We start from the raw sequence: 17,029 nt of genomic DNA, 5'->3' as shown, positions 1-17,029 counted from the left end.
AACACAAGATGGCGGGTAATACGCGCCAGACGGCCAAACAGTAAACATCGTTAACTCGTGCTTCATATAAAAGAAATTGTAACTGTGAAAAAATGTAACCATTAGTATATATTAACGTAAATACATCTCGTCGTTTCCACCACAATCCCGGTGAGTTATTTGTCCACCTCCAAGTCCTGAATCCAGACGAAAATCCATACGAAGAAACAAAGTGACAGCGTGTTTTCACTTTTGAAAATGGAGGGAAATGACAATTCTTAATTTCCGGTTGGTAAGTTTTCTTATTATCTAAATTGACTTATGCACTCTTTTCTGACACTAATAGTGAAATCCGCATAAAAAAGATTATATCGCAAGTACATAATATTATATGTATTACATCAAACTGTTGCAGACTCGATATTATATTAAATAGCTCTATCGCAGCACACTTTATGAGATATCCCAGCATAGATCTGAGGGATCAGGTTAATTGACTTTAGAATCGAGATCCAATTTCCAGGCGGCCTGCGGACTCGCCTCAAAGAATAATAGAAGCGGGTGTAAGAAGTGAAAAAAGACATGTTATGTTCAATAAAAATTTATTTGATACAAATTAAAACAACTTAATATAAATTGGCAAACATAAAGTGAAAATATCGTTCCCCATTTAGCATTCTAGATTTTTACAGACCTTCTTACGTTATTTCGAGTGACACTATTTTCAGTACAACAAATTTATCACGCTACTTAGATTTCATAAATTACTATCGACACAATGCGGCAACTCAAAAAAAAAATGATAGCGAGAAAGAATTCATTAAAAAAGTGATAGGGAATCACATTGAATATTTATTTTACTAAGGTATCAACCGTGAAGAGATTATCGCAGGCGCACTCGATGAATGTTTTTAAAATGTTTTTGTTTGTATTGTATCAATTCATGTTGTAGACCGCCGTCGTGCACCGGATATTCTATTTTCCACTCCCGGAACATGCATTTAACATATTACATAGTATATAGTATGGTTATCTGAAAAGACCAAATTAACATTTCTACTCTTCCGAAATGTCGACTGACTGATAAAATCGTTGCGAGGCAAAACTGCACTAAACAATGTATAATTTAAATTTAATATCAAATTGGAAATATGGTGGAAAATATTGACAGTTACTCCATTGTAAGGAGGTAAAATTCAAGGACTCAATGCTGGAGGGACGTAGGCTCTATAACAGGCTATAATTATGTTTCAAGCGTAATAATATTACATGAGAATTACAATATATTTCACAAAATGAAAATCCCAACCGACACGGTAACCGCTGTATTGTTGGATTGATCGTATGATGTATCAATTTAAACCTTCAATCTTCGAGATTTGTCGTTTCTTTAGGTCTTCAGCCGAATGATGCGCTCGAAGAAGTTGTATTTCTTTTTGTAATGGGTCGACATCTCGTGAGACTGGTAAGAATTCAGAAAAAACCGTATCGATGGAGGATAAAAAAAAAACATGCGGAGGGGAGAGGGTCGGCGGGAGGGGTGATAATCAAAGAAGCGGTCTCTAGATGGCGTCAATGTCCACGTCGTCAGCTTCGTCTTCGCGAGGTGCACGGGCTGGCCGAGCGGGCGCAGCCAGCTGCGCCTTGATAGGCGTGGCCTTAGCGCGGTCGTCGTACTCGATTTGCAGGTCATCGTCAGGCGCATCAGCGTCGCTGCTACCCTCGTCTTCCTCCTCGCTTGCCTCTCGTAGCCACTTGACCAGAGGCTCCGCCAGGCGCCGCATCTCCGCCGCCAGCTCCTTGGAGATATAGCGCCGTGACACCTTGTCCGCCCACTCCAGCAGCGCCGCCTCTTCCAGCACGTCCGCGTCGTACAGCAACTGAATGATGAAAACAGCCGATTACAGCAAGATACAACATGAGAACGATTGGTGATAGAAATAGATCCAGACAAAATTTGGGAGCGAGACACCACTTTATTCGAGAAATTATAAATAATTTTCATTTTATCTTTGGCTCTACAATCCAATCCAGTGTATGTAGCAAAATTGTCAGTACAATTAATGGACATCAACGATTTGCCCAACCTATCAGCTCATTGCATCATTGAAAAAAATGTGAATTTGCCGTAGGATTGGAAACCGCAACCTGTGAGTGATCTGTAATTTGGAGTTACCTGTCCAAGTATGTCACTTCCAGAGAGCGAATCTATCACAGCCCACTTAGAGGGCGGAAAGTTTAATAAGCAATGTGCATTACTAATTTACATTATTTATTTAGGATGTTTCTTTCCGATGAGAAGATTATGGAATTAAATCTATGATTAATTCATTCTTCATGTAGAATTGAAACTGACTCGAATTTTCCTAATAATAAAACTATCTGATACATAGTCTTAGAAAAGATTGTCTTTGCATAAAAATTGATAGAAACATCAGGGAGATGGAGCTCGGTGTCTTCATCTTGAGATAGAAACAGAGAGCAGCGAAGCAGGGAGGGCGCACCTTGAGAATGACGGCGATCTTGGGCAGCAGAGTGTCTTTGTGGAGGGCGACCACCTGCTCCACGCCGCCCAAAAGAGATCTCTGGGCACGCAGGTCCTGGTGTGTGAAGCGTAGGAGGAGTACGCGGTGCTTGCGGATCTCCGTGGCGATGGACGCTGAGAACAGCAGCTCGGCAAGCACCAACGGCGCTTTCGACTTTATCTCCAGCCTGCACGGGAACACGAACACATGATACAAACAATTACAGTATTTTTTGCTGTCAATCTGATATATGAGATGAAAATACCCAAAATATAAAACAGACAACCTACGGCCATGGAGAATAAAGTAATGTTAAAAATATAATGTTTTACAAAAAATAAGTGGGATTTGGTTTTCACTTTCCATTATTTGGAACATCAGATAGCCATTAGGAATCATTTAATAGCTCAATGGGTTGGCAGTGCTCACCCGGAAAGTGAAAGATGCATATTCGAATTACACTTCTAGATAAAATCTTTTTTGAAGGTTTTTCAAAATGTGAAATTGTTGGAATAATATTATATAATATAGTGCGAAATCTTTACGGTGATAGGCGGCGGCTTGGATAACACACGCAGCCAAGACACAACACGAGCACCACCGCCAGGTCTCACGTCAAAGATTTTGCAGTCTAGTCACACATATTATTCCCCCTACCCACATCTACCATACATTTCTTTTATTATCTATGGTCAATTAAATTAAGTGTATTGTCACCATGCTCTTGTGACACACGAAGCTAACCACTACAAACTGTTTTACTTCTCCCGACCATCGGACTTAATCATAACTGAAATATGATTACATTCCCCATGCATGGTCAGGGGGCAACACCAAAAAAAAAATCTTGAATAAAATGTGTTCAAGGTCCTGTGCACAATTTATATAAAATGTAAACAGCAAGGTTTCATACAGAAATACATCGTACAAACTAATAAAAAATCGTACATACATACAAATATCACGATGAGGACACTTTGTCGCATACTTAGAACAATCCTAAATTTGATCGAAACATATTATACCTAATACTAAAATTATTCAAAGTCATTTATTTTACCATTCTACAATACATTTAAACTTTGTTTAAAATTTCCAATTTTTGTTTTGTAAAGCGGTAGTAATGGGTTGTTGATAACAGGAAATTGATTGGTTGATTCTGAAATTTGAATACACCAGCCGATGCACCTCTCATATAATATATTATAATATATACAGTCGAACTCGGTTATTATGATCACGGATATAGCGAGATCTCAGATGTAATGAGGAAACATTCGTTGACATTTTAGTTTATGATTTTGTCCGTACATTTATTCACTTTTATAACGAGCTACTTATCGGGTATACCGAGCAAAAATATGGTCAAAATTTTTCTTAAAACTGTTAATGTGTCGATCGTTTAAAAACATTTCGACCCTAAGCAATCGACCGGACAGGATGCTGCCGGATCTGATTACATTTATGACACTAGTTAAGTGTCTAAGTACCTACCTAATTGGTGTTTTCGCTGACAATATTGAAAAAGTTTCCACGCATATGGTTTAAATTGCATGTAAAAAATCCAAGGCTTGTGAAGTCAGTAGGTACCTACCAACGTTCATTACGACAAACAACTTCTTTTGTAGTTTATGAATACCATGCTTGTTTCGGAGAAAAATTCTAATCATGTATTTTTGTTTGAATTGCGACTTTTTGTGTTGTGACCGCTCACTTAAAAATACCTATTCTCTGATATAACGAGGAACGCTTATAACGAGCAAATTCAGTCAGTCCCATCTTCCTCGTAATAACCAAGTATGATCGAGCTTATAAAGTGGTACATTATATTATATTATGACGATACATGATTTATTTAATATCATAATTTCAGCAGCGAAACATTTTGCAGTAGAGTAACAAATATTATATATATTCCGCTCGACTAGATGTCACCGAGGGAAGCGTAAAATGCGGGATTACCTCTCGGCCTCGGAGAGGATCTCCTTCTGCGAGGCGGCCGCGTCGAGCAGATGCGCGTCCCGCTTGGCCTTCACCATCTCGTAGAAGAGATCCATGCGCTGCTTCTCGCTCTTCTCCAGGTCATCGGTGAGCGTCATGTGCTTGGCGCCGTCCGTCAGGTCCAGCAGACGCGCCCGCACCGCTTCCTCGGACACGTCCACTGCCCACTCGTCTTCCTCCTCCTCCGCTCCTGTGACCACGCCCGCCTCAGAAGACACCTGGACACATTCGCACACGTTAATTTACAATTCCAACAGTTTGAACCCTCGATTGTGTCGTGTTATCGCAAAATTTTCATTTCGAAATAATGACAGTTAAAATATTTCTTTTTTTTCCGATCCTAATAGGAAAATATGGGCCTCTGCAGAGCAGAGATTGTATTAACAGATTTTTGTTTTTATGTAAAATAGATGCTAGCCACTCGCTCAACCTTATAGGTCCACGCTCTGAATCCATAGAGACATACATAGAAAAACAACATTTATATTTGCCAGAACTGGGATTCGAACCCGGGACCTGCTGCGTTATAAGCCTACGCATGTCGCGCTCGGCCATCGTGAATGTAGAATTTATGTGGTCACTTGCGAAAAGAAGAATTGGAAGTAATAATGTTGATTGCCGAGTAGCTGACATGCAGAGGCTAACAGAAGATACTTTTGGAACAATAACACCGAACGATTGGAAAAAACAATGTGAACACACAATACATTTGAAAGAGGATTATATGGTAAAAGATAGATGTTGTGAGACTATGAGTGACCAAAGTTTAGTTTTTAGTGTCGATTTTTATAGCAGTAATGAAAGTGAATTAGTATCGAGTGACGATAAAGCCAATATGTCTGATGTAGAATGCCTCACATGATGATTGGTTTAATCAATTTTTAATGTCGTGTCCTTGGAAATGTACTTTTAAAAGTTGTGTTGATGACCTTATGATGTTATCAATTATTTTAATCTTATTTGTATTTACGGTTAGTTAATTAATTGTCCTTGTATTTTTAAACCGATAAGTAGGTACATATTGTTTTAAAATTTATAATGTTGGATATAATTTAATTTATAGCAAATTATTTTCACAGTAGGTATGTGTTTCTACAACAATTTTACTAAAAATACGATATAAAAGACTTCATTTGTAAATTATAAAAAAATGTGATTGGTTCATCAATATAATATTGAATATGTTAATATCTTTCACTTCTACTTATTTAATCATAATTTATGTTCTCCTAATTATTTAATTAATAAATACCTGCAGCAATATTATCAGTTAATGTGGGTTCAATGATATATTTCGTTCCAAATTCAATAATTACGCTGTATTAATTAACTTAATATAATAGTAATAATTAAGAGGTGAAATTATTTGAAATAATTTTTCTATTGATACTTATCGAACAATAATTAGACTTATAAATTAATTACTTACTGAGAATAGAATCAATATAAATTAAAAACCTAATTTCGCAGGATTTGTTTTCTCAAAAAATGACAACACTGAGAAATATTCTATACGCAACAAGGGCGACTTCCTGTTGTCGCCTAAATAATGTTGTGGTACAGTAGTCAGTTTAATTGTCTGTGTAGTCTTATACAAATAAACAATGTTCTTAAAAACAAAACAAAATCCTATTTACAGATCACAGTTAATTAATAAATTATAACAAAAACCTGAATCAAACATTATGTAACGATCTTATTCAATGATTGAAAAATATATGAAGATTCCCGGACGCTTACGGACTACTACAGATGCTTACGCCCGGACAAATGCAAATAACATTAGGACAGTTCCACTAAACATGAACAACTCAAAGCACCTTCCTCAAATTCTATGAAATTACAAAACGCAGACTGAAACTACGTAGATTCCTCAAGAAAATCAACACCATTTGAGTCATTAAAGGTTAGCTTTCCTTTAAACTGTCAGTGTCTCCATCGGTTGTTCTCGATAAAACTTTCCAAATATGTACTACGAAGCTGACATTTTGATATTAATTCTATAGCATTAAGTGTTTCATTTTTCTGCTGACGTCTGCACTTCATTACACATAATAGCGTGATATCCATATCTATATCAGACCTGATCCTGACATCTGTTAATAGGACACGGGGAGTAAAAATACCAGTATCCCAATGATACTATTATTAAATCCAGGGGATTGATTTAACGGTTTTCGGTTGATTAATAAAACAGGCACAGACCTGCGGGGTGAGCTTGGGAACGTCAGCGGTGAACTCCGAGTCAGGATGGGCGGCGTCTCCCGCCTCGTGTGACTCTCCGTTGCTGGTGACGGAGCCCTTCTTGGAGCGCTTGCTGCGCTTGCCCTCGCTGCCCGACGCATTCTACGCAACAAAATACATATACATGTCACAAAAAATTTAAGAAAAAACTTACATGGAGATAGAAGCCTTCGTATATGAAAGTTAAACTGATAATGTACTAAAGCCGTAACAATAATATGTTACCACAATCAACAGAGGTCACTCAGCCCACAAAATTAGAGCACACCCGAGGTGTTTGCCATCTATCATGCCATATCTTAGACGAGTCATATCACTGTTCACATGAACTAAATGTGCATACGTTTACTAAGACCGATGATTGATTTTCCTGTAAGTCATTTTGCATTGTAGGTTCTAGCTTTGAGATTTATCAGTCAGGTCCAATGACTGCAATGAGATAAAAATGTCTCACATCAGAGTTACCCCCGCTTAAATGAATGAATGAACCATTGCAATCGCTTTCATAAGTATTTATGAAGACAAAAAAAAAACAGAACGAGATATCTTCTGAAATGAATCGGTGATTTTTGATTTCTCAGGATTCGCATACCTGTCCGGCGGGTGCGTTAGGCGGGTTCTTTAGAATGAAGGTGTTCAGCTTGTGGTTGACTTCGAGAGTGCCGTGGTAGCCGCACGCCTTGCAGCCCTGCGAAATGACACCCTTCTTGGCGCTCACCAGAAGCTCTGTCTCAGGATTGTCACACTCCGGGCACAACACGAACTTGCGGATGAACCTGAGTAAACACACAAACACGCGTACATTAAAATTTCTCCGACTGCCAATTTGTTATTTAATTTCTTTAAATTTACAGAGTACCTTGAAGACCGCTGCGGTTCTTCAAATTTAAACAACAAACAACGTGTAGCATTCTGAAACCGTAGGTAGCCATCTAAAAAATAAAATAATAGATGGAAATATAAGAAAATATTACCCGTCCAAGAGATCTTGCAGCTTGACGGCGTCGTGGCTTCCGTTGACGATGAATCTCTCGTTCTTGACATCGAACTGCGTCTGCGCTCCCAGCTCGCATCCAAAATATTTGGTGGGATCTGAAACCAATCGGTTACCATTCACCCGCTGGACTGGAAAGCGGCATAAACACAAATTTTAAATGTACAACATTCAATATAAATAAAAATAAATTTTCCTGTCTGATCAATGAGTTGGTAATAACACAATTTATATTATATTCACTGAATTGGCCAATTACTCAAATAATTGCATTCATTGTGAGGTTTTGCTTTTGTATACTGTCGAGGGTGCACAGGTTACCTCTACTCTGCTCAAAAGATACCTCTACTCTGCTCAAACGATACCTCTACATACCTCTACATAAAATACAAATGAATGCGAATCAACCGCCAGATACAGAATAGAAATTTACCAAGTACAGTACGGTTTCACTACACTACTGTCATTGGGCTTGATTTATACATATTATGTATACAGTAAAACCTCGTTAACACTATACAGTCCGCGAATTTTCGCGACGTACCTACACCAACATCCGGTATTTTTAAATGAAAATCAACAAATTTCGATCACGAAGTTAAAAATGATATAACTTTTGAACCTATTGATATATTTCAATAAAATTTTCAAAAAATACTTAAAATATATCAATGCATCAAATTGTGTCATTTATTCAACACTTGTCAACCTCTGGCCCGCGTTCCATAAAGGTAAAGTATATAATTTGTAAATTTTCGTAAATTGTTTATTATATGTTATTAGATTAGTTCAATTTGTTAAATATAATGTAAAGGAAACAGCCTATTGATATAAAGCAATCACAATATATTATTTTTTAATTAAAAAATGTAATAAAATATTCAAATATAAAATGTTTCACACCGCTATAGAATACGTATCAATTCATTTTTAGCGCGACTACTCATATCTCTGATTATCAAATATAATAAAATAACAAAGACTTCACACAAACTGTGAGTGTTTAAAAATAAATGCACATTCATTCCCGAACGAACACTTATTTATTGGTTTTACGAGTTTTATGGCTGAGCTAGCCGATAGAGGCAGTGCAGTGGCGTGTTCTCATAGGAGCAAATGAGTGTTTCAATATCACTAAAATCTCCTAAAAATATATATCCTAGCTAAAATATACTTAGGTTAATTATTTTTTCAATGAATTTAGTGCAACAAATATAAATAATAATAGCTATTATTTATGCAGTTACACAAGCAATAATCTCCCGAAAAAAGCGAACGAAAATGACAACGCGATACAAGTTCACATTTATAACTGTTCTCATTTTCAAGTTAAAATTTCTATCATGGATGATGAAGCATGGTGGACGTTTCATGGGTAGTAAACCATTAAAGACAAAATATCAAATAGCACGCAATTTCATAGCTAAAAATCGCGTTCATTTAAAAAAAAAAGAATGCAGGTTCATAAATGGTTGACTGCCACTGAAAAGGGTCGACAATTAAATTTCGAAGTTGAAGTGACGACACTGGAATATAACATTGAGTGTTTATTACCTTTTTTGTTCATGTCTCCGCCTAGAAACGGGCTTGTAACTAATTAAAAAAATGGTATAGGTACAAAAAATGGTATTACGTCCGCCATCTCTGTAAAAACCCCGAAATATTTTTTTTTCCATCGTGATTTTACTTCTTGCACATGTCATTCAACCATCTGTCGATAGATCTTGCAACCAAATATTAAATTTCATATTTATTTTTCACAGTAAAGATATGCGTAAGTCAAAACACCACGTTGGCGTCCCCGGATCGTAACGTTCGGCTCGATAAGGACGCAAATGTGGCGTTCCCGGACCGTAAAGTGTTAATAAGAACACGGATAATTCGAAATTTTCGCGAAAAAAAAGTCCCTTGAACATTATTTTCATATAAACCATACCTTTAATTCATATAGAAATATTCAATAAATCGTAATATAGTACACTATTTCATGAGCCAGTCATTGAAAATTGTGACAGACTTTTCTTAAAACATCATAAATTTCTTATTTTAAGATAATAAAAATAATCCTGACATTTTATGACCCCTTAACACACACGGAATCGGAAATTTGGTAGGCACATCTATGATCGTAAACAAAATTAATGAAAATCAAAATTTTTTTTTTTCAAAATTTTAATATTTCCCCCCATACTCATGGAATTTGTATTAATGAGGTTTTACTGTAAATACATATTATTTTTTTACTATAACAACAAAGTCTTTCTTCTGCCATGCGTGGCAGGGTGACTATTTATATTTAGTTTGTTAGAGATTTACTTGTATGACATAAAGTCATAATAATCGCGACTCGATTGGAAAAAAAACTGAGGAAAAACTCACAGGTGGCAGGCCTGCCTATGGCTTTGGCCACTTCGCTCATGTTGACGATGACAGTCTTGATGCCGTTCCCCTTCCCCTCCACCTTGGCCTGGATCCGCGGCATCTTATAGCGGTAGAACGCATCAGACACACTCCTGTTCACGTTCAGCGAACCCATCTTGATGCTTCTCTAGATCACCCGACACTTAGCCCGCTTCCCCTGTGCCACAGTTTTCAAATCATTAGATTATATTCGGTTAGAATAGATTAAGGGCCGGATGCATACTCTCGCTTACTTGTTATGAGCCTCTTAACTTATGCGGCCGTTCAGTTAGCAGTAAATGACTTATTAGCAACAAATTGCACCGCACAATAAAATTGGTATTATTAATTGTGCGTAGTGATGCAAAAATAAACAAAAAGTTAAAACACATTATGACATCTCTGAAGTCTGACATATTTGTTGGCAATAAAATAATATTTTAATACTTTCGGATAAGGCGCTAGGGTCATGCATTATAATCCACTGTGCATGTATTTATTCAATTGAACCATTGATAAACCAAACAATGATTTATATTAACTCTACATTTATAACTATTCAATACTTTTGACCAATATGTCGATAATTTTTTAATTCTGAAAATACTATCGATTGCGTGGCTAAGAAAAATACTCTGGCTCCAAAATGCTGACAAATTACAGTGTATTTCCAATAATTAACAGGTGTGGGCAAGTGTTAACAGAAGACATTAACATATTATATTCCAAACCTGAGTTCGACTGAACTAGGTACATTCCATTAAAAGTGGTGAATAGAGACAAAAACTGACGCTTTATAGTTTAGATGTTAATTTTTGATACTAATTTAATACTTTGAAGCAATAACTAACTCACTATATGTCTGCAAAATTGAAATTGAAAATAACTAACAACAAAAAACAACAGCTGTTTTTGGTGCCTTCAATTCAGATTAAATATAAAAATTAAACAAAATAGCTTGTATCAAATTTTAGCCATTCATGTATAAATAATCCGTAGAGCGTTGAACGACGCATAGTCAGAAATGAAAAAAAGTGTCAAGATTTTAGGTATTCATTATATTTTATTTTATTATATTATATTTATTAAACGTTGTCAGTCTAGTCTAGTCAAATAATGTATGCATACCTGGATAGCAAATCTTGACCGCCCTCTCCCGAGTTCGACCGACCGGTATATTGATGTCGATATTAATATGGCAATACTTGTATTTGCTAAAATTTTCTGCACTACTTTTATATAAATCGAGGATAGAAAGACGTAGACCCGACGGGATCTGACGTGCGGCACAGGTCACCCCGCGGCGGATTAAAACTCGCGGCGAAAACAAACAACAACATGGAGAAACAGAGAAGAAATGCGCCCGCGGGCGGATTCAGCATGAGGGTGCGGCGGAAGAGGGGAGCGCGCGCGGAGCGATCTCCATAGGACGCGGCGAGAGCAGGTCGGGGGGGCGCTGCACAGCGGCGGTGGCGTGGGCGTCGCCAATCGACAGATTCATTCGCTCGATTCCATAAAGCGGCGGATCGGCCGACAGTCACGTCTCTCTAAACGGCCGCAAGATCCGGTGTCTGCTGCTCAGAAATTTTGATGTTCTGCAACACAAACATGGACGGGTTGAAAGCCTTCGCATTTTTAAAAATTATAATGGGTAAACAGGTACTAATATGAATCCACCAGCTCACGAAGCAACAGGCAAGAGGTATATTCATCTCTCGATACCGTTACAGGAGAATCTGTGCCACCTTCCCGGGAATGCTGAGGAAAGTGATACCTCTGTCAATTATTGGTCTTGCGGGTCCCCCTTTTTGTGCAGTGACCACGGTACCATCCCTCCAGCCTCTGTTCCCTCTACCACACCTCGTGCAGAAGGTGGTACTTCACACGTGTCCTTGTGTCACCTTCATGGGAATACATGATACTTTGTCCACAGAGGATACGTAAAGGTTTTCAATACCACAATAAAATGTTATTAAGATTGAATAAATGATATATTATATTTATAGAAGTGCAATATAACATCGATTATCCCTTGAGGATGAACATAGTCCGCATAATGATAAATACAGATTGAAAAAACAAAGAAATCCATTTGACCTCCGGAATATACCTACATAAATAGTGAATAATCAAAATCTGGGTTATCGAGATTGTATTGCATATAAAATAAAAACTCACCTATATCGTTTGTGAAGGTTGAATGGAGTCATGCACGATGCGTTTGTTAACGCAGTCGGGGGGCCGATGCAGGTGTCTCCTCGCTGTACTGATGTCTCTGTAACAAAACAACACACTCGTTAGCTATCGAGTATTGTGCCAGATGAAATTTGCCAATATGCCAGAGAACAATCAATAATCATCAATCAACACGTAAACACACAAAATGAAATACACCAAATGGTGGCTGATCAAATTATACACTGTTAAACACATGTCAAACAAAAGTAGAGCTCTTTCAATATACAGTAATACCCTGACTTATGCGAATTCGGAGTTACGCGGTTCTTTCTCCGACACGTCAGACCCGGTTTCGCCAGAGAAGCACATGACAATCGCAAGCTTAACAGAAGGTCTCAGCTTTATTGAAAAGGGCTTAAAATATTTAGAAAACAGACTCAGGCCAAAGAATGGGTTAAGCTACAAAGAAATTCTTCGTGTAAAAAAGACATTGTGTGGTCAAGGCGAATTTGTTAGATTTTATGAAGCCATCGACATCGAAATAACTTTTTTACGTAACTCATTCATTTTTTTAATATTTCGTACATAATGTACAAAGAACTGCTAATTTAATAAATATTTTTCTTCTAAACTAGTGTTTTTGTCAGTCCTTGGTCCCAATTAAACAAAATTTATATGTTAAGTGATTTTCGTCTAACCCGCTTACGCGTAACTCCGGGGTATTCTATCTATAATAATTTTTTTCACTATTAATTGTCGATGGAAAGACACGTTGTTAGAAATAACAAACATACAAAATGTTTCATCATTATTTTACACCCAACACCAGAGACCGGTTTAATCCTAATGGATATTTTCTATTGAAACCGCCATGTCCGGTGTTGAAAAATTACGGTTCATAAACTTCTATATTCAATATGAATTGAACATTGTACACTTTGAAATCATAAATAGCATTGTGGCCAGACTCTCATTAATTATTACATGTGTTTCCTCTAATGACAATACCTACTGATCGTAAGGATGTTTTGAGTGTAGGTAGAATCAGTGTAGGTAGCTAGCTTATTAAAGCCGAATGAATCTCGTAAGTCTCTTCTGCTCTTGAAACACTTTTGCCAGTCATCGTGAGGGATGGTTTCAAATCCGGGTGTCCTAATGAATTTGAATTTACATGCGTCTGTCAATTACCTACGTGGTCGCAGCCATGATTTATTCTGGATCAGAAGCATTTCCTCGTGTCAAGCCAATCAGGCATCATTAGCGAGGGGTACAAGAGTAGTCAATGCGCTCCCCAAAGACGTAGACATTTTCGGTGACGTGCTATGTATTTTGTATTGTTTTCAAACGATCGACATATTAACAGTTTTGCTCGGTATACCCGAGAAGTAGCTCGTTATAAAAGTGAATAAATATATGGAGAAAATTATAAACTAAAATGTCAACGAATGTTTCCTCATTACATCCGAGATGTCGCTATTTCTGTGATCGTAATAACCAAGTTCGACTGTATTATTTTAAACATTCTCTTCTTCTTTCTTATGAGGGTAATATTTTGTTATAATGTAAATCTCATGTTGTGCACGTCTTGAATTTAGATTTGTTAACAATGTTTTGTTTTCTTAAATAAATAAATAAAACCGATTCAAATATTAAGTTAAAAATGTTTACATTACTTGTCAATATCAAGTAAGTTGTCAGTAATTCAAATAAACCAGTACCTACACCTACCTAAGCAGAATGTTTTCATAGAAATGATATCTGCCTACTAAAGGTCAGATGAAGTCAAATTTATATAAAAACAACAATCAATAAAAAAAATACTAGTGACCACTAGGTACCAGTATATAATAAGTATTAATTGCTATTCTATTTACCATCAGACAGCATAAATAGGTAATATTAAATTACTATTGGAAACTGGTAAATTTTATATATTACATATTACAAACTCGACACAGGTGCGACACATCGACTTTTTTCATCTTGCAATCTACCTATCATCTCTTGATAACGGCCTCTGCAAGGAAACGTCAAGTGAAGAAGGAAGGACACACGGCCGTGAAATCAATCATAATGAAATGACAATTCAGAAATATCATTCCAAGAATGAAAGATTGCGCATTGGTGGTATATTTGTATATTTCTAATTGATAATTGTACCCAATGTACAATTATCCCCCAGTACCCAATGTAAAAATACAAAATTTGGCCGACAACAGCATACGCAGCATGTGCAGAAATATTTAAGATATTGAGCAACTTCAAAATTTACCTAGTAGTCCCAAAATTCAAAAATGGCGGAGATAAATTTAATTTTCTATATTTACCTTATGATTGGATTGATTTTCAGTTGAGACATGTGTTTCATGGTGCTGAATACTAATTAGTCAGGCACACAATTATTTAGCTGTGTTGCTGGACTAAATCATCATCGATATTGTCCTATATACAGGGTCGTTGCAGCAGATAAGGGTTTGCGATGTGATAGAGTTTGTTAAAAGCCTCAAATGGAGATGGGCTGGATACACAGCTCGAAGAAGGGACAATCATTGGACAAATTTAGTCATCCAGTGGTACCCAAGAGGCACAAAACGTCCGCAAGGTAGACCTAGAGGCCGCTGGATCAATAAAATGAAGTTCTGCAGAAGTACGTGGCAACGCAAAGCACAGGACCAAGAGAAGTGGAACCAGCTTGGAGAGGCCTTCATCCAGCAGTGGATAGATTCAGGCTGATGATGATGATACAGGGTCGTTTATCTGGCTTGAATATTTTGAAAATTGAGTTTTTCAAAATATACTAATAGTGACAAATTTTAACTATTGGCCCTTTTAATACCCACTCAGAACACTGATGAGTGGTTACCTTGAAGCATAGAGGTAATGCATGAACGGGCGTAAGCCCAGGAGTGCGGGGTTCGATCCCTGCCGGGGTGGCTTACTTTTTTCAAAAAGATTTTTTCTATTGGTTATAATATATTTTCTCAGAAAGTGTTTTTCAAAATTATGTATGTTCAAAACTATTATGGTTTGGTTGGGCAGGGTTTAATTGATTTTTAAAAACTAACTAACACCATCTGTAAATTGTAGCCTTACTTCAATGAAAACAAATACGTATGACTGACAGAGTTTAATGTGCACTATTTATGGCGGATCTTAACAGCCCACCTCTGTTAGATTTAGAGATCACCCTGATATTGTGAGTGAGAGATAAGAGTACTAAAGCTGTTACTATTGTGAAGTTTCCATGATTTACGAAAACAGCACAAAAAACAAGTTTCTTTCTCGGATACGATTATTTAATGTATTTTTTGTCAATACATTATAATAGTGGTGAAACTCGTTTTCACTAATGTATAAATTAGGCATATATTATATAGGTGAGTAATATAAGAAAGTGAACTGGTGTAACTAGTAACTATTTAAATAAAGTTCGAATTTCCTTCCAAATTAAAAGACGATAACATTGTTTGTCACTGGAGACAAAATTTCATAATACAAGTGTGGAATGCGATATTGAACCGTAAGTTTTAAGATTTAAGACTTCTCATGCTTTTCCCAATGAAATTAACGAACTAAAACTACCACATAATATTATATGAATTGATATAAATGGGTGGGTGTTTCACAATAATTATGAATCAAGTCCAATTTTCATAAAATTTGATTTTTTTTATTTCAGTGGTTAGATAAAACATAATATTTCTATATTGTGTGATAATACCACAATCGTAGCTCTACAATTTTCCGGATAAATGGCAATACTAATATTGATAAGACATCATCAAATTGAATGTGAATCATGTCCATTTTGACAGTTCCTTCAGCAGTATAAAGACGTATTTGCTAACATCAATTTGCTGAACGAAACCTGAATATACTTAATGTCTCGACTATTTATTTAAATTGATCCATATACATACTATCAAAATATAGTATAGACAGTGAAAACATTCCTGAATTTTACAAAAGGGTTTTAACTTTAGGTCCAAATATCTCAGGTTCTATTTTGATGGACTTGATCCATAATTATTGTGAACCACCCAAATATAAAATGATCGGCCGAAAGAGCAGACGGGATCGCGATAAGAGAGTGAGATCGATTACCGCTATCGGGCACCATATGCGGCTGGGCCGGCGGCCCTCCTTGAGGCGCGCGCCCTTGGCGAAGCGGAAGGGATGCGGCGGCGTCGGCGGCGTCAGGGGGGCTGGGCGGCGCCCGCGCCTCCGAGCCTCCGGGGGCGGCAATGCGGCGCCGCAGGAGCGCACTCTCGTCGCGCGGCGGTCGCCGAAAGAGCGGACCAGCGGAGCGCCGGCTCGGGGGGTTCCCGGCGGCCCGGGGACCTCGCCACGCCTGACAGAGCGATTCTCGAAGCCGCAGACGAACCTCGACGGTGACGGTCGCCTTCGCGGCGACTGGGATTGGGCGGACGGGTTCCGCGACGGGACTCGGCTCGACGCGAATCTCGAGAGGGCGACGATTCGTCGAGGGGCGCGCTCGGAGCGTTCGAATCGGTTTTGGGAAATGGCTTTGGCGGATTTCCTTTGTGCGAGATCGACGGGAGGGCGCGCGACTTTCCGCGGAGGCTTTTCCGCCGGGACTGGCGCGCGTCGGCGCCGGAAGCGGACGCGCGAGCCCGGCGGGTGACGCGCCTGCGCGGCCGTTACCGGTCGAGCCGGCCGGGCATCGATCGCCCTCTTCCTTTCCCGA

The 17,029-nt window shown here is 37.9% G+C and overlaps 1 protein-coding gene across 2 annotated transcripts in view; it reads right to left on the bottom strand.

Moving 5' to 3' along the window:
* Nucleotides 1-564: 564 nt before the first annotated feature.
* The window catches only part of eIF5 (eukaryotic translation initiation factor 5), a 31,256-nt gene continuing 14,791 nt past the window's right edge, over nt 565-17,029 (bottom strand). For both annotated transcript variants that reach the window (XM_085949213.1, XM_085949214.1), the window contains exons 3-11: nt 12,322-12,418; nt 11,272-11,738; nt 10,123-10,321; nt 7,724-7,841; nt 7,342-7,525; nt 6,711-6,851; nt 4,467-4,723; nt 2,484-2,691; nt 565-1,859 (exon numbers count right to left, since the gene is read on the bottom strand). In XM_085949213.1, the coding sequence (XP_085805339.1) occupies nt 1,542-1,859; nt 2,484-2,691; nt 4,467-4,723; nt 6,711-6,851; nt 7,342-7,525; nt 7,724-7,841; nt 10,123-10,279 (1,383 nt within the window). In that variant the 5' untranslated portion in view covers nt 10,280-10,321; nt 11,272-11,738; nt 12,322-12,418 and the 3' untranslated portion in view covers nt 565-1,541. The remainder of the gene's footprint in view (nt 1,860-2,483; nt 2,692-4,466; nt 4,724-6,710; nt 6,852-7,341; nt 7,526-7,723; nt 7,842-10,122; nt 10,322-11,271; nt 11,739-12,321; nt 12,419-17,029) is intronic.

Source organism: Rhyacophila brunnea, unplaced genomic scaffold (assembly GCF_057557595.1).
Source record: "Rhyacophila brunnea isolate RB1 unplaced genomic scaffold, BYU_Rbru_1.0 scaffold_21, whole genome shotgun sequence".
NCBI lineage: Eukaryota > Metazoa > Arthropoda > Insecta > Trichoptera > Rhyacophilidae > Rhyacophila > Rhyacophila brunnea.
This window is presented reverse-complemented; position numbering and strand designations above follow the sequence as displayed.